The 26,940-nt window shown below is 41.6% G+C and overlaps 1 protein-coding gene across 1 annotated transcript; it reads left to right on the top strand.

The window, feature by feature from the left end:
- Nucleotides 1-1,761: 1,761 nt before the first annotated feature.
- On the top strand, nucleotides 1,762-11,516 carry trim8b (tripartite motif containing 8b). Its single transcript, XM_056271431.1, has 6 exons — nucleotides 1,762-3,572; nucleotides 7,611-7,706; nucleotides 8,039-8,272; nucleotides 9,084-9,115; nucleotides 9,223-9,338; nucleotides 9,457-11,516. The coding sequence occupies exons 1-6, from the start codon at nucleotides 3,000-3,002 to the stop codon at nucleotides 10,098-10,100; spliced, it is 1,695 nt and encodes a 564-aa protein (XP_056127406.1). The 5' UTR covers nucleotides 1,762-2,999; the 3' UTR covers nucleotides 10,101-11,516.
- The last annotated feature ends 15,424 nt before the right edge of the window (nucleotides 11,517-26,940 follow it).

Here is a 26,940-nt window from a genome sequence, read left to right as displayed (position 1 = left end):
TGACGTTAAAATTTTAAAGTTACCGAAATAGTTTTGTATAAGGGTTTTCCAAATTAAAATTTTTATTGACAAATTTATATTCTTAACTTTTAGTAAAGATACATTTTTGTGTGAAATTTCATTATTTCAACTGTATGATTTTTGCAAAACAAAAAAAATTAAACAAGAAGACGCGGCTTACTATTTTAGTCCTTAGATGGTTACATTTTCTGTTTATCAACTACTGGTTGGTGCACAGCGGGCACATCTGATATTTGTGTCGTATTTTATGGTTATTTATTTTAGGAAACATTTGAGTTATTAGGATATAAGAGTTTTAGTGCTTTTGCCCACTGTTCAAATCATTTTGCTTGCAAATAAATGTTTTATAACATTAATGTCTTTATGTGATGTTCTTGTCTTTAAGTAGTTACTGATTCAGCATTGACCAATTTAAACTCTAAAATATAATAATTTGTACAGGCCTACAACCAAACCTTTTAAAAGATTCAGTTCATACATTGTTACCCTGATTTAGCCATTTAACACATTTTACATGCATTATAAATTATAATAGCAAAACCAATGTGCATATACACCTGGTGTATACTAAATGTCTGAACGATCCACCAAAATGAGGCACTACATGACTAGGTAAGTGCAGGTTTCAAATTACTTTAGTATAATAATTGGTTCCCATGAGGACACATACAGAAAAGAATTAAGCCTCTAGAGATTTCAGCTTTCTGTCCCTTTGCCTAGAAGACTGTGAGATATAGCATAGTTAATTGCAAATTGTGATTATGTTGATCACATGTACAGTAGTAGAGCAAGTGCTCGTCGTCCTCCCCTCAAAAACAAAAAGACTCAGAGATTCTGAATGTGACTCTTTTTTTCCTGTACTGTGTACGTCACCAGTCGGATGTTTGAGTAGTTTCCTATGTGGGAAGGACTGGATTATGTCAGCGTATTTAACAACTTCATGTCATTACAGCTCGAGTAAGAAATCCCCGTTATCCCCCCCTTTCACATAATTCCCTGAACTGATCATGTTTTTGGTTATGACGTAGCTCTTCTTAAAAGGGCCAGTCAATGAAAGCTATTCAATCAATGTAATGGAAATGTAAAGCTGGGTATGGGTTGAAAATATCGATCTTTTCTGTGATAATTAAGGTCTCTCAAGAATAAAATAATCCGTCCTGATATCAGCAAACTCAAATGCGCAAAATTATTGACAGGCAAACATGTTTTCTGATAAATAAACCCAGGTAACAATGACCTGTCAGTCCGCCATATGTTAGCTGGGAGGCTAATTAATGAGGGTGGGTTCATACATGTGTACATAAAACTATTTTCACATCACACGCAGAACAGAGTTAGCCAGGGATGTTTTTTGTTCGTGAAATCATTGTTTTTGAATCGAATCTTTTGAATGATTCGTTCTCATTCAATTTCCAAGCACTGGCTCAAATTTTCTCTTCCTTGAAGTCTCCCTTATGACAAGACTTGTGAACAATTTGCTTCATAAATCAGAATACACAAAAAGACACTCGCAGCTGGTCGCCGACTTCTGGTAAAACTTGCATAAAAACACTGATTTACTGAAAGTGGATGATTCTTTTTAGCGAATTTGTTCAAAAGATTTGAATCACTGGGCTGAATCAATATTCACCTATCTCAGCGACGTAGTTGCCCTTTTAAACAAAGCCCCGCCTAGTGGCTCGAAGCACCTCCTTTTTTGCATGTCAAAGCAGTGATGAGTCACGTGATTGGCGGAGTGGTCGTTGGGAGAGGAGGAGCGAGTGTGAAGCTCTGTGTGTATTGAAACTCTCTTTTCTGTCCTTGCATTCCAACCCTCATCAAAGCCTGGACGACAGAAGAGGAAAAACCATAAATAATACCATGGTGAGATCGGCTCGTTTTGAGGATCGACCCATGGATGCACGTTCTCAGGAATCAGCCACGATAGGATTCGGAACCAGCGAAGAAACGCACGCCTGTAATCCACTTTTAATTTCTTTTAAGCACTAAAGCGAGAGACGCTTGATGGGGGCCAAACAGAGACGTTTTCTTTTTCATTTTTAAAGAGGGACGCAAGATGGCAGATGACAGACTCCAGTAGCAAGAACCACTCCGTTTCGCTGTCTGTTTATTTTTGGAGGTGTATCGGAATAAGACCTAATTTATTTCTCGCCTGAAGAGATCAAAGTGAAGGCACTTGGCAGTCCAGTTTTCTCTTGACTTGGTTACATACCAGTGTATGTTCTCTCTATGTTCCTTTGTTATAATGAGGGGGAAGTCTAGTATGCGCGTAGTCTACACATATGTGTAAGAATTAACCGATTGGTCTGGTTAAGATCGTTATTTTCTATGAAATTCAACTATAAAACACGCTACGTGGATATGAATATTTTACTGTAAAGTGTAATGCACGTCTGTATGGAGAACCATTATAATCCTCTTTGGGGATAAAATCCATGTCAGTGTAATGCTATGTCAAAATAGCAGCGGTAAAAAAACTAAACAAAAGCCTTGTCGTGAGAATTATAATTTACTTTTCAAAAGCTTTTATTAGTCTCTCGCTCGAGGCTGTTCTCGAAAAACGGCCTATCAACGTGTCTTTACCTTGTAAACGAGAAGCTGTCAAGCTGGTCGTCAGCAGACTGGATTATTCATAGTCGTAATAGATAACTAGTGGGCGAATCAGCCACACATGTAGGTTATGAACAAGTGTGTTGGCATTTAAAGTCACAAGACAGAAAAGTCCACTTTAGTGCTGTGGCAACACCAAATTCTCGAGACGCCTACAGTTGACACAAACGAATGAAGAAGTGGGTGGTGTAATGATGTTGCCTTGAGCTGAAAGTATTCTCAGCTGGAGTATTCATACTCTCATTGGCACAAAGTTGAGGTTTGTGGGCTAAAACAAGGTCCCTGTGGTTCCCACTCCACCCATTTCAGGTATCGCCAGAGGAAGGCCTATTTTATGCAGTTTTTACCTTGACTTGTGAGCATTAAAGATGGCTGAGAACTGGAAGAACTGTCTCGAAGAAGAGCTCATATGCCCGATTTGTTTGAATGTGTTCTCGGAGCCAGTTCAGCTCCCTTGTAAACACAACTTCTGTCGCATGTGTATCAATGAGGCCTGGTCTAAAGATGCAGGAATGGTCCGCTGTCCCGAATGCAACCATGCCTACAGCCAAAAACCAGCTCTGGAGAAGAACCACAAGCTGTCCAACATTGTGGAGAAGTTCAACGCGTTAAACGTTGAGAAGACGCCAGCAGTCTTGCACTGCATTCTCTGCCGGCGTGGTCCTCCGCTTCAAGCCCAGAAGGTTTGCCTCAGGTGCAATGCTCCCTGCTGCCATTCCCACGTACAGACCCATCTCCAACAGCCCTCTTCCAACGCTGGACACTTACTGGTGGATGCCGAGGACGTGCGGGCCTGGAGCTGTCCACAGCATGACGAGTACAGACTGTATCATTGTGAGACCGAGCATGTGGCCGTCTGCCAGTACTGCTGCTTCTCCAGATGTGCTACCAACCACGGCCATGCGGTGTGCGATATAGAAGTCAGACGAAACGATATCAGAGTAAGTGGCCACTACTTCTTCACATGCTATGTCTTTTACTTCCAGGTTCAAGGTTGTGGTTCACTTCTGGATTTGGTGGATGAGACGGTGAGGTTTATCGATGTAGTTGCTAACTATTCAGTCCCCTTCCCCCCCTTTTTTTTCCATTTGAATGATAAACAATTGGGTAGAGCTGCAAACAATGCCGAAGCTCTCCTCTGGGCTTATCTTCCCAGCACAGGTGCATCCTTGCGTGGCGTTTTGGGGAGGGGGAGGACTGCGACTGGAGAATTTAATGATGAGTCTTATTTTCTGTGGCACAGATGAGGGAAAAGGCCAGATTTGGATTTAATTTACCCTTAACAACCCCTTGCATTTTCAAGGCACTCTGCAACAAAACAACCTGGATTTTCTTGTTTTAAATTATCAGCAATGCACAATGCTATAGAAGACGTTTTTTTTTTATTCTTTTATAGGCAATTCATGAACCCAAAACCAAATAAATCTCCGTGTCACAGCCAGAGTGGGGTTTTTAAACCGCTTCAATATTATATTTGCTCTTAATGTTTCAAACATACATCTTTAGTTAATACTGGATGTGGCTGAGAGTTAATACATATTATGCTTTTTTTTACTTTACAGTAGCTTTATGTTTATTAAAAGTCAAGCAGTCCTCGCTTGCCTCTAATTTGACTCATGTGCTTGCTGTCAGCATAATTTCCATTTATGTTGATTATATAAATCAAATGCCATCAGTTATCTCAGGCATTTCTGTGACAGGACATGCTGGCAATGACCAATCAATCTACAAAATGAACTCTTGTTGTCGTGTAGCCCAAGCTATTTGAAACTGAAACCATGCCTGTTTGGGATGTTTTGGGATTTCCAGAGTTTTCATTTTTGCAGGTAGCACGTGTTTGTGAATCTTATGTTTACTGCCTTTGATGGACACCGTTTGTCTTTCCACATTCATCTGCTACAAGGCAAAATGGCTCTGTCTGGGGCTGTAGCTCAGGGCAAGGTTGCTATTGCCTCGTTCACTCTGACCTTGGCGGAGGAGACGCTGGTTTGAAATGACAGTGATTTTGAGCACCCTACCCCCATTCCCCCTTGAGAGAGGTCCGTCCTGGATGGCAAGCCAGCACCGCTGCCATGAGGTATTAGGTTCCACCCTCCAGGCTTCTGCCGGCAGCCCGAGCTCATCAGTCACTACAATTAGGCCATGGTCTTAGATCCTAGAGCTTCAAAGACATTCTCTGTCTCCATGCGGTTTTCTGCTTCTTGACCTTTCTTCTGGTCCTGATTGTCGATGTAGAATATATAAACACCAATTCAATCTGTAAAGGAGAAGATGGCGAACTTGTGTTTTCAGAAACCAATCGTGTATTGTTAGCCATTTTGACGCGCGTCGCCACTCGCCAAATTCACAGCATTTCAAAGGGTAGTTCATCCAAAAATTTAAATTGTTGAAAATTATTCACCCTCCTGTCATTTCTTTCTTCTGCAGAACAAAAAGAAGATATTTAGAAGAACATTTTTGTCTCTACAATGAAAGTCAATGGAGTCCAAAACAAAACTGGACCCCATTGACTTTCATTGCATGGACAAAAATGACAAAAATATATATTATTTTAAATAACTTCTTTTGTTCCACAAAAGAAAGTCAGTCATACAGGTTTTCATGCAGGAGACGAAGGCAAGTAAATATGATGACCACATTTTTCATTTTGGTGAACTATCCATTTAAATTACTGTATTAAGCAGCTGTATAGGTTGAAAACGGCTCCATATGGCTTTTAATAAAGTATCGTCCCTGTAAAACTTAATATGAGGTAGATCTCCCGTCGGACTGCAATGAATATTGCATATCCTGCTATAAATATATGGTGTATTTGGTAATGTAGAGAGGTTAGTGTAGTCTGTATGAGTCTGATTCACAGCCCAATTCCTTGGATCCAAATCTTAAATTGAAAGAAAATCAAGTTGATGGACAAGCGAGATGCGCAAAAATAAGTCCGTTTACCCAGTACCATGTGATTGTGGATCCAATTTGTCATGCGCTCAGCAAACAAAATCTGTTGAAAGGAAAAGGTTTGGTTGCGCGCATCATCGGCAGTGATTGATGTAGTTCATTTGGCACAGAGGGTACAGTCAGCTGTTATAAGCGTCTGTCAGACGGTGTGATTGAAGATCATTAGTTTGCAGCGCATCCCTCTCTGGGTCTTGCGTTTGTCCTGTACTGCTGCATTCTGAAGACTGACATTGATTCCCTTTGTTTTTTACTCTTTGTTGCTGAGATGAATCAGAATTATATAAGTGTATTACTGTCAAGTATGAAGAAAAATACCAAAATTGACTTCTTTGCTTCTATGAAGAATACCTGTTTTGTTTAAGCTTTCATCCCCGCATGTGAGGTTATTAAAATTTGACGTCACGCTACTGAATTAGACATGCCCTCAGTCAACTTTGGCAGCGCAAGCCCTGTTTTTCGCCTGTAAGCTTTTGAGCATAAGTGGCTTGATGTGGTTGAGGTTTGTCCTCTTTCTACAGGAAGCAGTTTTATCTGTGAGCTAGCCTGCATTCATTACGGAGCTTTGCTCCAAAATACACACTCACAGGGTCAACACGATTTGTCTCTGCCTTGGACGCAGACAAAGACAAAATGGGGAAAGACAGTGTGAAATGAGCCTTCGTTCTTTCTCTTTGCTCTCCTCTATGCTGTCTTTCCTTCTCCTCCTCCCTTTTCCTCCCTCATATTCCCCTCTGAATATACAGATATGAAAAAAAGAGCTTTGTTGCCATGACAGCACCCCCACCTTCTTTTTGGTGACTGCCTCTCGCACGCGGCGTTTGTTTAATTAAAACTAATTTGGTTTGTTCCTTAGGTACCACTGAACTTCTGTCAGGCATCGCAAGTTGTTTGTGTTTTTTCCCTTTGTTTGCCATTTGAATATGAAAGGAAAATAATTGAAATTCCTCTTCAGCCACCAGTCCTTCTCTGCGGGGCCTTGACATTGCATTCATTGAAAAGAAAGAAACAGGAAGTTAGCAAAGTTACATTTGTCCCATCACAACAGAACCAATCTTTTTGTCTCAGTGCCACATTCTCATATTCTTTATGTAGTTTTGAAAAGAACTATTTTAGAAAGAATATGCTAGTTAATAATATAAATACTAGATTATATCATTGTCTAGAAATAAAACAAGACTGAAAATGATTTTATACTATGAAGAATTCTTAGGTTATAGATTCCAACATTACTAATGTAGAACAAGGATCCTGTCGTCTTTTATTTATAGCATATAGCTTGCATTCTACTCATTGTCATTTATGTGTGATCTTTGGACTGAGATACATATTGAATATTCATGAATTCTATTGCTCATGTATAATTCAGCAACATTGTTAATATTAGGATGTATTAAATGCACATTTTAAGTTTCCTTAAAAACATGTCATTACAGTAGCTTTGCGATTCTTCCTTGCTTCATTAACAAAGTCCAACACATCATGCACACAGGAGAATAATTTTTTTTTAGTTCTGAATGCCATGAACATTTTCATCAAAGTGTCATTTCCACTCCACCTCAGGTCGTGTTTTTCATAACAAAGGACGGTGGTGGAAAAAATGACATTTTTAAAGCGAGGAATAAAATTGGCTTGGGTCATTTCTTAGCTCGCATTATGTCATTAATATACAAATAATGTTTATAGATTTTGCATAATTTTTGCATAATTGTATACAAATTACTTTGCAGATGCAGTACATATTCTGCTCACAAGTGATGTTTTTTTTTTTTTTTTTTTTTTAAACCTTATTTCATCTCAAGTATGGTCTTAACTGACAATATTCTTTGAAAACTAGGAGCAAATTTGGTTGGTTGTGGTAAAAAATGGTTTGATTATTTCACTTTTTTTTAATGTAATTAATATATTTAAAATGAATTACAGTACGGTTATCTCAACATTGCCAGATATTCTGATTTAGTCAAATTTAGCCAAACATATCTTAGAATAAAAAAACAGTATTGACCTAATCAGTTCTTTTTGTATTGCAGCAAATGCTGATTAAACAGCAGGATCGGATCGAGGACCGTGTTCAGGACATAGAAGATCAACTCTACAAATTAGAATCTGACAAATGTCTCATGGAAGTAAGTGTGATATGTTCAAAAAATTGATGAGCTAAATCACTTTATTAGTATTATTATTAGCAGAACAAATGCATCCTTTGCTTTGGAACTAAACACTTTGCTTTTTAATACAGGAAACTCTTCCTGTTACTGTGATTAATGACCACATTAGTACATTCATACAGGTTTGTGATAAAGGTTATGCCTGGTTCTTGTACCATAACAAATCCTGTTCCTCAGTGGCTCTTCCTAATCATCCACATCAGATGCAGTCTCTGCATAACCCCCATTGTTAAGACACCGCAGGACTTGCATAATAATTTATGGTTTTGTGTTTCTCTGTGGAACCTCAGGACAAAGTGCAGCACCTGAAGGAGGAGGTGCAGCTGCAGTATCAGAAAATGCAGCAGCTCCTGGAGGAAGATCTGGGGAAGACCCTGGAGGTTCTGGATAAGGCCCATTCCAAGTTCTGCCAGGAGAACTCGGCACAGGCCCTGCAGCTTCACCAGAAACAGCAAGAGGCAAAGAAACTGCTCAGCTCCATTCAGATGGTTTTCGATAAGGCAGAGGAAATCGGTTTTATGAAGGTGACCTGACTTTTATTGCCATTGTCAATATTACATGGCCTGTGTTTGTTATAAATGGTGACATTTAGCAGTGTTTTAAAGTGCCTTTGCCTTTTATTATGATGAGGATGATGAAGAGTTTCTTTTTTCTTTTCTTCTTTTTTGCCAGGCTGCTATTGGTGAACTCGATTTATAGCTAACTATAACAGTGCAATAGTATACAAAGATGCCAGGAATTTATTATTTTTAGCCCCATGCCGAATAGGCATCCATTTTTCATGTGCTAGATACACAGGTCACCTATCTGGAATCCAGGAAATATAAAGTGACATTTTTAACATCAAATTCATCTTGTCCTTGAATCACTTGTATTCACTGCAGTCTTATTTTAGCTTCTTACATTCAGTTGACTGGCAAAAAATCTGTTATGGGATTTTTTTGGCTTTATTTTGAGTGCCAAAACCCACACAACAACTTTGTGCAAAAACCCTCACACAACACTGGTGGGTTGGGCCAGCTTGCTGTCTGCATCTTTTATTTATCAATATTTTTATATGCCACTATAAAGCTGATTCACAAACTTCCATTTCCATAGATTTATATTTGCATCTTGACTTGTAACTTTTACTTTTATAATGGCTTTTTATATATTTTTTATTTTTTATCAATAGAATTAGAACAATGAGAATGGAAACAATGCAAAACTACATTCCAGGCTTGTTCTCTGACATTTACATAGTTACTTACTGTTTTTTATCCCCCCTACCATTTATTTATTTATACTGATATACAATTTTATATACTGATATGCAATTTCTTTTTTTCTGTTTAGAACACAAAATCTGTGAAAATACTAATGGACAGGTGAGTCACTGTTTTCATACATGAATAATTATCATAAGCTTCATAAGTCATCATTCCTGTCCTGCTATTGTGTTAAGTGTAAACATTAACTTGGTTTTGGACTCTAGGTCTCAGTCGTATGTGGGCATCACATTGTCACCGTACAAAGTGGGCAGCCTCAACTCCAAACTCTTTCTGTCTGAAATCTCGAAAAGAGAGAAAAACCTCTGCAAGATGCTGGAAGGTATGTATGAAAAATTGCACATATTCAAGTGTTAATTCTATAAAATCTGATGTTGTATGCTCTTTTCTTTAATAATTGACCATTTCCATAATCATTTTTTTAATTCTTGGATTTTCAGCTCCGTTCAGTGCTCCCGCAAACTTTTTCCAGAGTATTCCGGCGTATCTGTGCGAGAAGCGCAGGCACTCTGTGGCATTCCCCGAAGGTAGCGGGAGCAGCCGAGCGGGTGCTAGCTTCATGGACTCTTCCACCTCATCAGGTCCTGGTGCTGCCAAGCAGCCATGCCTGAGTCTCACTCAGGGCTCTGCCCCAGGCGAAGGTCAGTCCTCCCAGCAAGCTCTAGGGCCGTGTGGCTCCACCCAGCATGTAGGAAGCAGCAGCTCAGCTTCCGGCTCTCAACCCCTACCGCACTCAGCCTCGGTATTCCCGCACTCCCATTATCCAAACGCCAGCGCCTCCCAGCTGCCCCAGTATGGTGCGCGAAAGATCCTGATGTGCACGGTCGATAACTGTTACTGCTCAGGGGTGCCCTCCGTGTCCAACCACCGTGGACATCCACCCTACCCTCGCTCCAGCTCCTTCCCTTGGCCGGTGAGCTCGCAGGAGTACTCGCACGCCCCTCTGCCCTCGGCCCCGGCAATGTCCCAGTCTCTCCAGAGCCTGTCCATGCGCGACTGGATCGACGCCTCTCAGTCGCACAGGCACACTGACTTCTACAGCCTCTACGGCCAGTCTTCCACCAAGCATTACGTCACCAGTTAACCTTTGCTCCAGTGACTGCTGCCAGTCACCAGTTGGGGCGTCTTTTTCCACTGAGAGATGTCTTAAAGAGATGCATGTGGGGCATTTTTGTATGCAGATCTTATCAATCATTTAGAATGAACTGCTGATGTCCGAGAGCAGTGAGGAAAAAAAAATTAATATCACAGTCAAGCATAGCTTTGCACATTATTTAGGCACTAATGGTGTTGTGATTATGTACCATGAACGCAAGTTGCTCTTCTAAAAATAACACTCACTCTTTTTCAAGAGACGCAGAAATAACGGAGGACGCTGTCATTTGTTGAATCATCAATAATGTTGCACTTTCTTTGTAAGATCTAAATTTTCGCAATTACCGTTGACTCATCGGGCGAAACGATGGAAGTCAGCAGTAAAACCATTAAGTCAGCTGTTAATGAAACTTACGGCGAATTACTATTGAGAGAATTGTAGCCCACAAAGTTTTATTAACTTCACATGGTTGTTGTTTGTTAGAACACCCATGTGCAAAAACTCTGTATAGTTTGCCCAGCCTTCCATATTTAAGCGTTCATTTAGTTTAAATTGGAGTCTGTGGTCTTATTATTCATCACAAATAGCACAAGCACATGTTAGCTCAGTTTTTAACAGACCCGGAAACTGGAACAGCACAGCATTGTCATCGCCGCCATTGTTCATTTGGCTTGACCTTCCCTACTGAATGCAGCTTTTAATGGAAATGTCCTTCACCTTGGTTCGCAGTCCTCTCCTTAGGCTAACCGAGAATGTGCCTCCACCCACAACCTTCAGTCTGGTCCCCATCCAGACGGCGCTGTCTTTCTCTCTCTCACGCCCTTCAAAGCCACAGAAACGCACCCTTTACATCCTGTATGTTAAACGCAGGGTGCATTGGTTTCACATTCTTTCGTGTTTACCCGTGGCCTCTCATTATATCTGACTCAACGGTGGCTTCAGCGCAAAGTGTCAGCGACTAAATGGCCTGTGTTCAGAGGGTCATGGTGCACTTGATGCCTCTGCATTTACTGTCATGCTGTAATTGTTCTTCCTTGTGTTTCATGCCATTTCCGGCTCCAAGCAACGGAGCCTCTGGCTTCCTGTTTGTTACTGAGTGCATGTGGAAAAGAGTTTATGAGCACTCGTAGAAAAATAATAAAACTTCTAGCAGTTAAAAAATGACTTTTGAAACAGGGAATTAAGTTTTTGGTTTGTTTTATTATTATTTTATTTGACTTTTCTTTTCTTTTTTAGAACTACTTAAGTAAAAGAAACATTGACCAATGAACGTTATGAAACTAACTGAATACTTGGGATAAAATGGAGGGATTTTCTGTTGTAAATATTTTGTGAAATGAAAAAGACAGACTTGTAATTTGGAAAGAACCTTGTTCAAATAAATGCTAATTTCAAGTTTAAGAAGTCCTTCTTTCTGTTGTGTCTTTTATTTAGGCTGTATCATAAAAATCTCAACCTTAAGGGCTGGTTTCACAGGCAGGTCATAGATTAAGCCAGGATTAGGCCTTAGGTTCAATAAGGACATTTAAGAAGCTTTTATAAACGTACCTTAGAAAAGAACATTACTGGTGTGCATCTTGAGACAAAACAGTGGCACTGACATATTTTATGATTTGTCAGTGCAAGTTGCTTTCAGTTAAAACAGCTCAAACATGCATTTTAGTCTGAGACTAATCTTAAACCTTGTCTGTGAAACCGGGTGTTAGTTCTTCATGTAGCATTTAAATAGACCATACTGCAAACATCACTATGGTAACACTTAAATTGAACACTTAATTCTTGTCTGTGTAAAACAAATCATACACGTCGTGAACACTTGCAGCCTAGACCAGACTTAAGAAATGTTGTGCAGATGCAGATTTGTTTAAAAAACGAGTCAAGCCATTTTCAATGCGCAGAGGTTGTGGTGAATAAGAGGGGTTAAATCTATAACCAATCAAACAAACCGAAAGTGGAAACATGCAAATGATCTGTGAAAATGCCCTTTGCCTCAGTTTACTGATTTCTAGACAAGAAATTTAGGTCCACGTTGGTTAAATTCTCATTGTTTTCATCTCTCAACTGACAGTGACCCACTCACTCTTGATATGACTTAAGCACTTCAATAAGAGCCTTATGTAAATGTTTTTTTCTCCTATTAATGAAGTGTCTACTGCTTTGTATGCTAAATGTGAGATTGTATGCAGATTCACAAGCTTTAGCATAATATAGACACTGCCACCTTTCAGGGCGTTCACAGTGGCTTTTGAAAAATATAGTGAGGCAAATAGTGAAAAGCATGGGTGTGATCTGCATATGCTGACATTTGCTGATTCTGCTAAGCCAATGGAAATAATTAATGTATGTCTTGCAAGTTGCAACTGACAAAAATGAAGGCCTATTGTTCAGTTTCTTTTTGTGTGTGTGTGTGTGCATGAACAGAAACCAAAGATTTATTAATGATCTGTGCGATCTGAATTGGATGCCTGCTGCTCGCATGTGGCTACATGTGGAACAAGGTGCTCTGCGTATGTGTGTGTATCTGCAAGAATGAGTCTTCGGTGATGTTTGTATAACCCGAGAGTGAGCAGAGTTTCGTCTCCCCCTCCTCGGGTTTTCTTTCTTGAAAGAATGTCAGATGCCTGACTCTAAATAGCAGCTCAGCATTTTTAGTGCATCACAAGGCAAACAAACAAGAAAGGCAGATATTTTTGTAGGGTGAAGTACAGAATAGACAAACAAAAAAAAGAATAAGAAAACATCTGGCTTCTCTGAAGGCTGCACAATTTATCAGTGCACTGCACAAAAACAGCCTCTGTGTGGCAAATTTCCTTATTGGAAAAGACTGTAGATGACTTTGTTTGCTACTAGCAAAGACCAAAGCTGTCACACCGATGCAGAACTTCTCAATCTAATGCAAGTGTGTTAGTGAGTGTTAGCCATAATCATGACATTTGATCAGTTTCTAATATTGATCAAATCAGTGCCCTATTATTCTAATTTAGCTGCATTTTTATCAAGTACAGCCGTTTTCAAAGTATTTGTCCAGTAACAAAATACTTTTATCCAAAAAATAGGTGTGTAGCTATTAGTAAAAGTAATAGTAACAGTTCTCAGGTTTTTATATCATGTAGATGATAAAAAAAAAGACTTTCAGTTGTAGCTAACAGGCAGGTTAACTGATAAGCAGTTGTGTTTCAAATGACATACGATACACTATGCACTTAATCTACACAATATGTGCTCTACCATCTAGTGTGTGAAGTTTCTAAGGTTATCCGGATGTCATCCAGCATCTCAAAGCCTAACCGAAACGAAATTAAAGCTGCGACCATAAATTCACATGAAGTGTCCAACATTCCCCACTTCGTCTTTTTGGTTAATTAACATCCATGTTTGTGAATTTTCACTGTGAACACACTACTCGCACTATACAAAATGGCACAGTGCATAAGTACGTTGGGGCGCACCTAGTATGTTAACATAGCAAGCATGCTAAGATAGCAGGCTAATCGGCTAATAGTGTGTAATGCCGAGTTCAGACTGCACGATTTTAGCCCCGATTTTGGCTCGCCGACAGGTTTTGAGAAATCGCCGACAAATGCCCGAAATCACAGGCAAATCGGTGCTCGTTCACGCGAGTGACAATCACGCAGTGTGAATGAGCAAAGACGCGATCTGAGAGAATCGCCGACGAGTCGCCGACGCCCGTGAGATATTTGGCATGCTAAATATCTGGACCTGTCGGCGATTCACAATCCTGCTGTGTGAATGTGTTCTGACTGAAAACTACATCGGTGATGACCGACAGCCAATGAGAGAGCAAGATACAGGGAGGAGGAGGAGGAGGAGGAGTTATAGACCAGAATATCAGTATTTTAATAGATAGGCCTATATTTACAATTATATCAAACAGAAACAAAGCACAAACATTTGCATGACCAGCAGCAACAGCAGGACATTTGCAAAATTATTTATTTACCCCCAACTCTCTTTGCAAAACACAGTCCTTGCTCCCCTCGTATTCCCAACCATTTCCTGCATAAACTTTTTTTTTTTTTTTTTTTTTTTCGCTACAAATCAGTGCACAGACAATTTGTAGGCTATAATTTTTAATAACAAATTCAGTGTCGCGCGAGAACTCCGGTCTCACGCACGCGTGATCTTCCGTTATTTCCTATCACTTCTCGCGTTTGTTTGGTTGTGAAACGTAGTTTGCGGACCAGGCAGAAGTTGTCGGCGATTCTTTCTTTTGTAAAGTCTTGCAGTGTGAAACCTCCTGTCGCCGATCCATCGTGCAGTGTGAACACAGCAGCAACTGAATGTTACCCCAGATAGTCATGCAGTGTGAAAACGACTCGGTTACTAACGTAACATCGGTTCCCTGAGAGGAGGGAACGAGTATTGCGTAAGTAGCTTACGCTATGGGAAAACTCCTTTTCTCGAGAAATATTGAAGTCTTTATGTAAAACGCATTGCAGCTGCACAGCATACAGCAATGAGCGAGGCAGCTCGGTCATTGGCTGTGCTGCGGCAACTGCACGAACCTATGACGGGGCGACTCTGAACCCGCTTCCAATGAGCGTGCTTGGCGCCCACGCGCGTCAGAGCCCGCCAAGATGGGCGTGGCCAAGGGCTATATATTGGGCGCCCCGTCGTCTGAGTTCTTTAGGTTCAATCGACTAAAGCAAACTGACCAAGCACAAGCACGGCAGCTTACGCAATACTCGTTCCCTCCTCTCAGGGAACCGAGGTTACGTTAGTAACCGAGTCGTTCCCTTTCGAGAGGTTCCTCCTATTGCGTAAGTAGCTTACGCTATGGGAACGCCATGTAAAACGCCGTGCGTGCTGACTTCGCTCTATTAAGCCGTAGGCAGATGCCTGAGCCTTTAAGCAAAGTAATTATCCAACGAGCCAGCCGAAGGCGGGCTTTATAAAGGACAACGTGGAACGGCCCAATCGGCGTCCAGAGAAACACACAAGCACATTTTTATGTACTGTCATGCATGAAAAATCCTCTACATCAGTCAGAGACGGATTCTATGAGGGAGGAGACAATGCTCAGCATGTACACACCCCAGCCTATGCATAGTTAGACCGACAGTATGTTAGAGTGCAATGAGGGGACCTGTAGGTTATAAAACCTGATAAATGTTGACGGTGAGGCCCAGCCTGCTGCCGCACAAATATCTTGAATGGGTATCCCACTCGACCACGCCCACAAGGAGACCATGCCTCTCGTAGAGTGAGCTCTGATGCCCAAGGGGCACTGAAGGCCCTTGGCTTCATAAGCCAGCGCTATAGCATCAACTATCCAGCGCGATATTCTTTGCTTTGAAAAAGCGAGACCTTTGGTGCGTCCGCCAAAGCATACGAACAATTGCTCTGAACGAGCGAATCATTAAAGCTTTGTTCAGATGTCTGAGATCTAGAATGGGGCGGAGACCGCCATCCTTTTTCGGGACGAGAAAATAGCGGCTGTAAAAACCTGCCTCGCTCATAGAGGGAGGGACTGTCTCTATAGCGCCTTTCTCTATCAGTTTGAGCATCTCGGTGCGTAGAACATGTGAAACATCTTTTCTCACTTTCGTCTCGACCACTGCTGTGAAGCGGGGCGGTCTGCGAGCGAATTGAAGCGAGTAACCGTGTTTTATTATGTTCAAAACCCATTTCGGCATGTCAGGGATATTTTCCCAAGCTTTCGCTCGCACAGATATGGGCTGAATGCTGGCTGGGGGCGTGTCGCAGTGACGTATGGCTCCCGCCAGCGAATCGCCCTGTGCTAATACCGAGCTTACAGCTCTCAGCGGCGCGCGCGCGCTGAGCAGCTTTGTTGAATGCCGAGTGCAGGGGTGCGTGTGAGATTACAGGCACGCTCGCCGTAATACTCACAGAGTGAGATGGGGAAATGTTTAACACTGTATGGGCAGTGCTTATGGGTGGGGGTGCATAGACTGTGGTAGGCACGCGCGCCACTTTCATAAAACTTCCCGCTCGTGGCGGGAGGTTTTTGGTCATATAAACAGTGTTTGTGAGTTGGGGTGCGTGCATAACAGCGGGCACACGCGCTACTCTTATAAAACTTCCCGCTTTTACTGGGGAAGTGTTTATAACTGTGGGAACAGTGCTTATGTGTAGTGGTGCATACGTGACAGTTGGCACACAATCTACATTTATGGGGCGTCCAGCTTGAGCTGGGAAAACATTTGGCACCGCGTTGACATTTTTGATATGTGGGAATGCGCACTTTGGTGTGGACACGTGACCCTTTAATGACACAGGCAGAAAATGGCTCTTTATGTAAGTTTCTGTGTGTCGCCGTAAAAACGGCGTTTGTTTGCAGGTGGGCGAGCTGTGTGGCTGGCACATTGGCTGCTGTATAGACATTTCCAGCCGCCTGTAAGGGGACTGGGTAATGTTTTAAACGTTTTGGGGAGAACGGTCCGGCTCTTGCGAGACACGCGCTCTCCCTTTTTCTCCCTGTAGCTAGGAGGACTTACGAGGCTCTGGGTTCAGCACAATCTTGGGCCGAGGTCCCCGTCGCTCGGGCGGTTGCTTCCTGTTGGCAGAGCGCGAGCGGCGTCGAAAATCCGTTTCAGGTCTGGGCTGAGAAACGGGAGGCGCCGTCTTAGCTCGCTGCTGCTGAGGCGGCCTTTGGCGGCTCTGCGATGAGCTAGATCGCTTGGGCAGGAAGTGACGCATAGCCTGCGAGTCCTTACGGGCTTCGGTGAAGCGCTCGGCGAACTCCTTCACCGCTGGTCCAAACAGGCCGCTTTGGGAGATAGGCGCGTCGAGAAATGACGCCTTATCTGCATCCTTCATCTCTGTTAGCGTCAGCCACAGATGGCGCTCAAGGACAGTCAGGTTAGCCATAGCACGGCCGATGGATTGGGCGGTGGCTTTTGTAGCTTGCAGCGCTGTGTCAGTGGCGCTGCGCAGGTCCTTGAATGCCTCAGGATCGGGTCCAGACTCGTCCATACTGCGGAGAAGTTTAGCTTGAAACACCTGGAGGACAGCCATAGAGTGAAGCGCTGATGCAGCTTGGCCGGCGGCGGCGTATGCGCGACCGGCGAGAGCTGAAGTAGACCGGCAAGGCTTCGAGGGATGAGAAGCTTTAGTTTTCCATCCAGCGTTGGAGGGTGGACACAGATGATTGGCCACAGCCTCCTCGAGGGGCGGAGTCCCCTCATAGCCTCTTTCTTTCGCGCCGTCCACAGAGGAGAGCGACAAAGAAAAAGAAGGCTTCAGGCAAGCGGAGTGCGGGGCTTTCCACGACTTCGTGAGTTCGTCGTGAACTTCCGGGAAGAAGGGGGAGGGCCTTTGTCGAGGGGCCTGTCGGCGCCCCTGCAGGAACCACTCGTCCAGTCGGCTGCGGGCGGGTTCTTCCGGGGAAGACCAATCGAGCCCGAGGTCTTCCACGGCCTTAGACAGGATGCGGACGATCTCCGAGTCCATGCTGGAGCCCGCGCTCGTGCCCGCTAATGTCGATGGCGCGGAGTCGAACGACGAACCCGGCCAGTCGTCGGATGCAGCATCACCGGAAAAACTGTCATCCTTGTCATCGTCATCCCCTGACCCGCCAAACGAGACGAGCCCCATCGCTCCGCTGGAGGGGTGCTGGTCCGCCTGTGTGAACTGGACTGGCGGCGGGGAGTCTTCGGGTGGTGGTGAAGCACGCGGGGATTGGCCCGGCGTGACATCACTGCAAACCGCGTGCTCCGGCGGCCTCTGTGAGCGGTGCTTTTTCTTGCGCGGCTCGACCAGAGGAGATGGCAGTACGGAGGAGGTGGGCTCTTTCGCGGTGAAAACGGCGAAGCGACCGCGCAGCTAGGTGAGGCCCAGGGCGTCACACTCGGGACATCCGCCTCGAGTAAGGGCAGCCTCTGCGTGGTCCGGTCCCAAGCAGCGGGCGCAAATGATGTGACGATGCCCGTCCTGAAGAGGGCCTCGACACGAGGCGCAGGAAGGCATTTGAAACAACGCCTTGTTAATTTGCCCTTTTAGAAGTGCCGCAGGGGCGAACACTGAAAGCTTTGAAAAAGGATATGAGATGATGCGCGCCGGATGGCTTAGCAGAAAGGCGATCGAAGGCGGCTGAAGGCGCCGGCGTCCTCGAAGCAGTCCTGCCGTAGGCTTGTCGACGGCGGCGGCGAAAAGACTCCAAGAAATCCGGAGGATCCAGCGAAGAGAAGGTTCTTTGCTGAAGGAGATTAAATCTAAAGAACTCAGACGACGGGGCGCCCAATATATAGCCCTTGGCCACGCCCATCTTGGCGGGCTCTGACGCGCGTGGGCGCGAAGCACGCTCATTGGAAGCGGGTTCAGAGTCGCCGCGTCATAGGTTCGTGCAGTTGCCGCAGCACAGCCAATGACCGAGCTGCCTCGCTCATTGCTGTATGCTGTGCAGCTGCAATGCGTTTTACATAAAGACTTCAATATTTCTCGAGAAAAGGAGTTTTCCCATAGCGTAAGCTACTTACGCAATAGGAGGAACCTCTCGAAAGGGAACAACAGTGACCCGATTATTTTGAAAATCGTGCAGTCTGAACTCGGCATTAGGTAGTAAAGGTCGGCTGATATTTGTCAATATAGGCTGAAAGAAAACTGTGTTTGGAACAGCATACTACTCTTACCATATTTTTATATGGCAGAAATATTAAGAGTTTGTTATATTATACAGTTCTGATTTTAGCAAATTACAAATGTTTAATTTGACCATGTATAACTTGTAGGCTATGATTAGTGACAATTTAAAAATATGTTAACTGTTATATTTATATAGTTAAGATGACATGCATAAAGCAATGTTGCTATTTATTATGATAGTATTGTTAAATAGCTTCAGTGTAGTTTAGTTTCTTTAGTAGCCTAGCTTGTAGTGTATTTGTACTTGACCAATCTTAACTAGCTTGTATCTTAAGAACTCATTTTTATGTTGTCAAGGTGACTGAAAGCTCAGTTAAATCCTTATATATAATTATTGTTCTTGGTTTAAACAGGGCTTAAGAAGTACATACTAGTATGTACTTTTCAAAGGCCTGTTCACACCAACAGTGATGTTGTCTGCCACTTTTAATTCTAGAGATTGGGTGGATTCTGATTGGCTGTGAGTGTTAAATCGTACATCAGCTGGAGAAAAAAAATCGTTATTAATTTGATCATTCTTCTGTGTGGTTATAGCTGTGGTGTAGACTTTCCAATTGTGAAAGAATTAGAATGATTATTAGAACTTTATAGATTTAGGGCCTGTTCACACCAAAAATGATACCGATAACTATATTAGCTTCCACACCAACACATCCTCTAACATCCTCTTTTTGATAAACTGGAGCTGCAATTATGTCTTCTGCCACTTTAAAAGCTCAAGCTCTTCAACATCGGGTGGATTATCGTTTGCCAGCTGGAAAAGAAAATTCTGAAAGTAATTCCATTAATATTGTTCTTCTTTGTCGTCATGATTATAGCTGTGGTGTGGAGTTCATAATTGGAATGAATATTAAAACTTTATAGTTATCGTTATAGTCATCATGGTGTGAAGAAAGGCCCTTAACTGTTTGAAGAAGTGATTAATCATGTGCTTTAACTTTCTTTTTTCCTGGGTGTGGCACAAATATTTCACAAACAGTTTTAATGCCTCAAGGCTCTTTTGGTAAGAGTTCTCATATGGTTGTCATGGTTTTATATTCAGTAGCTGCTTTTGAGGCTTATTGTAACCAGACCTTCTATTAGAAGGTCTCAGAGGAAGCTGAATGTCTATTAGATTAATGGAAAGTTTTGCTCTTAGGCAATAATACCCTCTTTTCTCTCTAAACCGGTTTTCACAGTCCAAAATATCTCAGCAGTCCACTGCCACTGTGATTTTTGTGTGTGTTGGCTCTCGGTGTTCTTGTAAGCTCCCTTAGCTGTGCTTACGAGAAAGAAACCATCCTGAAACTATTTTACAGGAGGAAACTTTACCCACAAAGCCAAGAATATCTTTGTGCATTGGGCTATTTTAACTGTGTCTCAAAGTGCAGGCACAGGTTGTTTTCCTGAAAGTCCAGCTGAGCTCAGGTTTACGTGTGGTGACACTGGCCTCCAGCGTGTGCCTTTTTTTTGCTGATTCCTGCCTCAAGACATCGTGTGCCCTTTTTGCACCCTCAACGGCGCGTATGTGTCATATCTTGTTGAAATGCCTTTGGTCATATTTCAGAGGAATCTGTCTCTGCTGGCACCATGAAATTATTCGCCTATAGCCCCTGCAGTGAGTTGCTTGCAGTGTGTCTGTGTGTATATGTGTGCAAGGACATTAGCAAAAGAGATTTTTATGACCTCAGGGCGTTTCTCCATGTGAATGAATCAATGTGCATGTCATTTTTTGTCTCCAGAAAAAAAAAGCTAGTTAGAGGCTGGTTGCTTCCTTCTGAACGATCAAACTTGTCATGCCACCACGTCTGCCGTCTGCCCACTTATGCTGGGAATGTGTTGATGGAAGTCTGGAAGAATGACGGGGGAGATGGTCGTCATGACAAGAGAGGCTGAGAAAGCCGCTCTGATGTCTCGCGGACGTGACAGCGGATATGATGAAAGTGAGTTTGCCAGATGTCTTAACTGGTGATTTGCTTGCTCCAGGACAGATGTCTGAGCCATTGAAGCTAATGATTTAAGACATTATTTAATAGAAGTGGTAACGACATTAATCAAAAAGATGATTTTGGTTTGTCATAAATGTGCAGTGATGATACTGCAATGTTAAAATGCTGAACATTACAGTAGGGAGGGGGCCAACAGCCGCAAGGAATGGAAGATGAAACTCAGTGCACCATTTTGACTGTTTTATGAACCCAGCATTCACAAGCCATTTTATTTCCATAATGTAACTTATTTCCAAACTAAATAATACACACACACACACACACACACACACATACTGTATATATATATTAAATTATAAAGACATCAAAATTAAACAATTTTATATTTTCATTTTTTATATTTCTATTTAGCTTTCATTTATTTTAGTTTTAGTAATTTGAAAATACGTCAACTTATTTTATTTCCGCTAGTTGTCAATTTCATTTTTTTTCTAATTCTTTTTAAGATGAAGTTTTTCATCTAATATTTATATTTTATTTTATTTCAGATTTATTTCAATAAACGAAAATTAGTTGTAATCATTTTTGTTTTTTTTTGTTTCAATAACAACTAAATATTATTATGAAAACATTTACTTTTCATAACGTTTTGTCACAAATCCATATTCACATTTTTTTAATCAAAATAGCGCTGTCACTATAATTGCAATTCATCTTATGATTTTGACCAATCATGTGAATGTTAATAACACAAATTAAACATACAGTATTGCATTATTGTTTTAAGCATTAACTTTGACATCCCTGAAAATACATATTTTTTCCTTTACATTTTTTTTGCCTGTAGCCTAATATGAGGGCTCCACAACCGACTGCTACCCAATAAGTCTGTGCAGCATTACGTCAAATAAGTGTGGACTCGAAGGCGGACCACAGGGCTGAGAACCGCGTTTGGTACAGGGCCAAGGAAAGTCGTTTCAGAGGTGGAGCGAGTTATTACATTTTGATGAAATATAATGAAAAAAACATGCAAAGATGAATCATATATAAAAAATGCAAATAGAGTCCATTTTGATTTCACATTGACTTTAAGACTCAATGAATACTAGCGTTTTAAAGCTTTAGTTGAAAATAGAAGAATGCCAGTTGTTTTTGCCTCATTTTGGGAAGAAGGGATTTGGCAATGCTCAGTCTGTGTCATTAATACTTAATAGATCTCTGCTTTTTGTCCACGACCCTGGCTGGATTAATGTCCTGGCTACTGCTTGCGGAGGCTGTTTTCCCTCTCAGATGGTAATAAATGTGACTGTTGTTTGATTTGAACAGACAGGGATTAGTCATTTCCAGCACATGGAAGGGTTGCACTATTTTACAGATTTCCAAAAGAGATTGGACGTTTTTATACTTTGAGCTACATGCATTTAGTGACTGTACTGCAATTTCCCATTTCATTTCTCACTTATGTCACTGTAGATGTTTTATTTTATTATATTTATGGCACATACATTTTGCCCGGGCTTTGTGAATGAGCTCTATTCATATCGTACCTGTGTGCCAGTGCCGTTTCCTCTATTTTCTCCTGTATTTCTGTCTACCGATAGAATGAACAGCAGGATGGTGGTGATGAGCTTCACTCCCTTGTGTGTGTCAGTGGAGATGCTGGGAACCCTGTGACCCAGATCATCACTCCACACAGGCCCACCGTAATTTAACACCAGCCTCTCTCCCCCCCTCCTCTCCTCTCCTCTGCCAACCCTCACTGGGCCCAATGATCTGACACAGACACCTGTGTGTCTCTCCTGGCGTTGCTTTTATTTATTTCTCTCTCCCGCCTCTCCTCCCCCCGCATCTCTTTCATCATTCCTCTCCCTCTGTCAGTTTGACAGCCTCAGTGATGCTAAAGGGGGTGAACTAGCCAGAAAACTAAGAGAAAGAAAAAGTGAACTCAAACACTTTTCCATGTTGTTCAGGTTAAAGATGCATGGTCTGTATAGGCCTAAAATTGTTGGCATTGCGTGTGACACAACAGGTTTTGTGGGAATGAGCTTTTCCGCAGTGCGGCACGATTAAACAAGTTTCCAGTGATACGCAATTCGCCCGTGTGGAAGTGTGCAAAGCGGTTACAGCAGATCAGAACATATTTGATGTTTAACATACAATAGAGTACTGAAGAGATGATGTATTTTTGTAGGCCAACCCAGAAGTTAGCATCACCCTGGTTCCCTCGACAAAAACCCAGGATTTTTTCATTGAAAATAAGTTCTGTGACTAACAAAAATGAATGATTCTTACATGTTTTGTTCATGTTGATGATAATCTTCCCAAATCATTTTTTTTTTATGAATTTTGAAACCTAAATGCAATCGGCAAAAGGCTAAGCTAAACGTAGGCTATAGCATGACTTCAACTTCACAATTCGAGCTATAGGTTGCAAGAGCATGATTATAAACACAACGAGGCTGTGAAAGCGGACTGGTGAGTAGATGGCTGTGTCCGAAATCACATACTCCCTTGAGTTCTTTTGAACAAGTAATTACTTGGCGACCGCTAAAAAAGTATAAAAATAAATAAATAAATAAATCCTCACCCGTGGCCTCATGGGATAGTCAAATGTCCATCTTATGCACACTTCAGAATCTCGCTAGAAGTAGTTAGTCATCCGGGTACTTTGTGCCTGCTCTTTTATGAGTACTGTGAATTCAGTATTCAATATACGATTTTGGATGCGATTTTTGGTTTACCTGTTCTGCTGATGGCATTTAATGTCCCTGACAACCTCTCTTGTCCCATTTAGCCACGTGTTAGCAACTGTCTTTTCCAAGAAAGCTTTTAAAAAAAAATCACAAGGGTATTGCTGATGAATTTTATGTTGTAGAATAAAACGTGCATATATCTTGAGCTTGTGTTAACCACTTTCTGGCATAACCAAAAACCCATTAAAAAAATTGACTTCTGGACGATGAACCTAGAAGTGCTAAATTGCTAAAGTCATTCCTGCAGCACTCTATCATAGGCAGGATTTTGAGCCAGTGGATGAGCCCAGCTCAATGCTTTTTCAATGGCATTGGTTCTGGAAGTATTTTTTCCATTCATTTTCCCCATAGGGAATACAGTATACAACCTTTATAAAATAATACATTCACGGGAACATAATTTAAAACAAAATGCATTATAAGCCATAAACCAAACCAACCAGTTATGAGGTGAATCACAACATTACAAACTTTTATTTGAAGCAAAAAAGTATTTGAAAATGTAACAAAAACACAAATGTACGACTGTGAACTTAACGATTTTAGATGGGGAAAGAACTAAAGTCCCATGAAGCATTGCAAATGACAATCAAAATATAATAAAACTATTCCTTAAAAGTTGTTGATTAAATCAATACATCAAAATTGATTGCAAAATATTGCAAAAAAGCTGCAGAGAACATTTGATAGGACAAAAATCTGTGCAGTACATAAGTCATCAATATAGATGCTCTGACTGAACAAGTATATATTTGGTCACAAAACTCTAATTTTGATTTCATTTCTTCTTTTTCAGTTAAGTCAAAAACAGTTCTTTCACCTTCCGCTGCATCTAGCGGTTTTTGAATGAGAGAAGGCGCTCTGTGTGAACAGCTCCTATAAGGCCTCAGGGTGGTTCTATTCATGCAGCAGCTGCAAAACAGCTGCCAGATTCCCATCAAAATGCATAGTAAAAAAAAAAAAGAGACTGTGCTAACTCCTCCCCCTCACCCCACACACACTTGTGTATGGTGGCACACGGTCAGGAAAAACAGCTATCGACCCTCTTAGACTGCACATCCAGAACAGCGTAGACTTAAAGAACATTCCATGTGTTTCCAGAATGATAACGCTGTCATTAGGTGCACATCTGAACCTGCTGAGATGATCCCGATGATCTACGGTACCGTGTCCCGTGTGGCAAAGCTTGACTGCACTGTGCAGGAAGAAGAGATCTGTGTGGGTGTTGGGCCTTTTGTGTCTGGCTGAGGTGCATAATTATGTCTCCTTCACTGCACCCCTCTGACAGCCAGTATTTTAATGGCACTCAATAACAGAGGTGCTACAGCCTGAACTGACGATTAAACCACTGTGAGTGTTTGAGTCTGTGACTGTGCTGATAAGGCCATGCAACAAATCTCTGTCCACAAATCCATATATATATATAAATGGAATAGATATAGATATAAATAGATAGCAATGCACTGAAAGGTATAGTAATTTTTATACATTTAGGTGTTCAAGTGGAAGCAATCTGTGAAACTACAAATGAATGAATCCAAGTGTTTCACTGTTAATATCTCACTGAGTGTGAATAAATCTAGCATGGTCCGAATAGCAATAAATGAAGCCAAATGAGAAGACTATATCCCATCAAGGAGATAAAAATCAATGTTGCCCTTTTATTTGTGCAACTTTAAAGGCACAATCAGGTTCCTCTGAGTTGCTATGGTTACATAGACTGCAGGATGTTATTGCAAGAAAGCTGGTCTGAGCCTTTTGATCTTAGATAAGGTGTGATCGACCGCTAATCCAACCCTGGACTATTGCATTTCTGTCATATGAACTCAGATGCTGAGGAGAACCAACCAGCTATACCGCTATTTAAAGGAATTTAGAACAGGCATGTGGTCATGTGTGGTTTATGTAAGGGATAATATTGTATTCTAAAACAAAACTATTCATTTGAAAAAAAGTGATTTAAAAAACAGAACTAAAATTAAATACAGAAGCAAAAGTAATAAAATAAATTAATGATAAATATAAATAAATCATTTTTGGATGGACATGTATCATATGACTTATGTAGGAAAAATCATCCCACCTACAGATGGCAGTAGAGTGCTTCTTCCTGGGAAGTTCGTATTTAGGAGTTGGCAAGTCCTGTTTACGTGCGTTCAAGTCAGAAATACATTTTTGATTTTTAACTCTATATTTCTATAAAATGAAAAACAAAGGATGAGCATCAGGTGTGTTTTACTTTTTATGTTTTTAATTAATTTAGGAAGCTTTATCGTTGCGTATTATATTGTTATATTACAATGCTGTCATATTTTGTGCAGACAATTCGCTTAATATAATCTTTATTTAAAAAGATTGAGTTACAATAATTGAGTTAGAATAGTTTACAAGCGAGGTTATATACATCAAATTGCAAAACTATTATAACCTTTCTGACTAAACATAAATGACATACCTGATCTTAAAATGCTTGCATTTCATGAACTCTTTGGAATACAGGCACAACTGTGGTCTCTTTAGAAAGACGAAGCTTGGAATGGCTGCGCATTTCATTTCTGTCTCTATCTGAAGCCAGATTTAATTAAAGGGAACCAAACAGACCAGCATAATGCTGATTATGCCCCTTTCCCTGACATTTCGCTTTACTCTCCATGAAAATCCATTCTCCCAGAACTTTGTTACCCATCACGAAGATATCTGGCTGCCTCCATCAAAAAACGCCCACACTTCAAGACTACCAATTTAAATCAGAGAGAAAGGGGCCTCTCAGTTCAATAAGCAGAATTCAAAAACCCACTGTCTTTCTACTCTGGCTTTTCTAAGGGCCAGATGGAAGGAAAAGCCTGTGGATAAGAATGCTGGATGAGGGCTGGGTCCTTCACACTAGGATGCAGAAGGAGGTATGGAGGCCTGTCTAATTGCCTGTCTCAAAGAGCTGGCTGGCAGAGGATTTATTCAGGCTTAATAGAGCCTGCTCGTTTCACTGTGGACGCACGTGTCAGCTTGTGAATGTCACTCAAAGATGCCGAGTGCAGGAACCGGAGGGAGTGGTCGGGTGTGTTCTCATTCAAGCACACAGGCTGTTAGCTATTCAGCTAGCATGGCCGCCACTCACGGCTCTCTCAGCCTAAAAAAAATACACTCAGGAAGGGGTAGGGTGTGGTGGGGGGATTGGGGGTAGTGGTAGCCTAAATGTTTCTGATTGTCATTGTCTGCTTTTTACACAAACATTAAAGACAAAATGAGATTCTTCTTTTTAAGGGACAGAGCCTGTTTTCTTCATTATAGATCAAACACACTCAGACCAACTCATTTTGATTTAATTAACTGGAATTGATTCAATTAAGATTAAGGCTTGCTTTTGGGCCATTAAAAATGTAAATGCAAAGAAAATGTACTGACGACTGGCAGCTTTGTAATCACAGTTTGTTAAAAGTTTTTAATTAAAACATACATTTGTTGTCAGTGGCAGCAAACAGCAATTAACATCACATTAAATAATAAGAAAAATAGAGAGTGTGT

Source organism: Rhinichthys klamathensis, unplaced genomic scaffold, assembly GCF_029890125.1.
Source record: "Rhinichthys klamathensis goyatoka isolate OS25496 unplaced genomic scaffold, OSU_Roscu_1.1 h1tg000319l_1, whole genome shotgun sequence".
In the NCBI taxonomy this organism is placed as follows: Eukaryota; Metazoa; Chordata; class Actinopteri; order Cypriniformes; family Leuciscidae; genus Rhinichthys; species Rhinichthys klamathensis.
This window is presented reverse-complemented; position numbering and strand designations above follow the sequence as displayed.

Bases quoted from the DNA above. Each gene is read 5' to 3' on its own strand.
- trim8b (XM_056271431.1), top strand. From the start codon at position 3,000: ATGGCTGAGAACTGGAAGAACTGTCTCGAAGAAGAGCTCATATGCCCG. The intron at 3,573-7,610 runs GTAAGTGGCCAC...TTTGTATTGCAG, and splicing joins TCAGACGAAACGATATCAGA to CAAATGCTGATTAAACAGCA. The intron at 7,707-8,038 runs GTAAGTGTGATA...GTGGAACCTCAG, and splicing joins CTGACAAATGTCTCATGGAA to GACAAAGTGCAGCACCTGAA.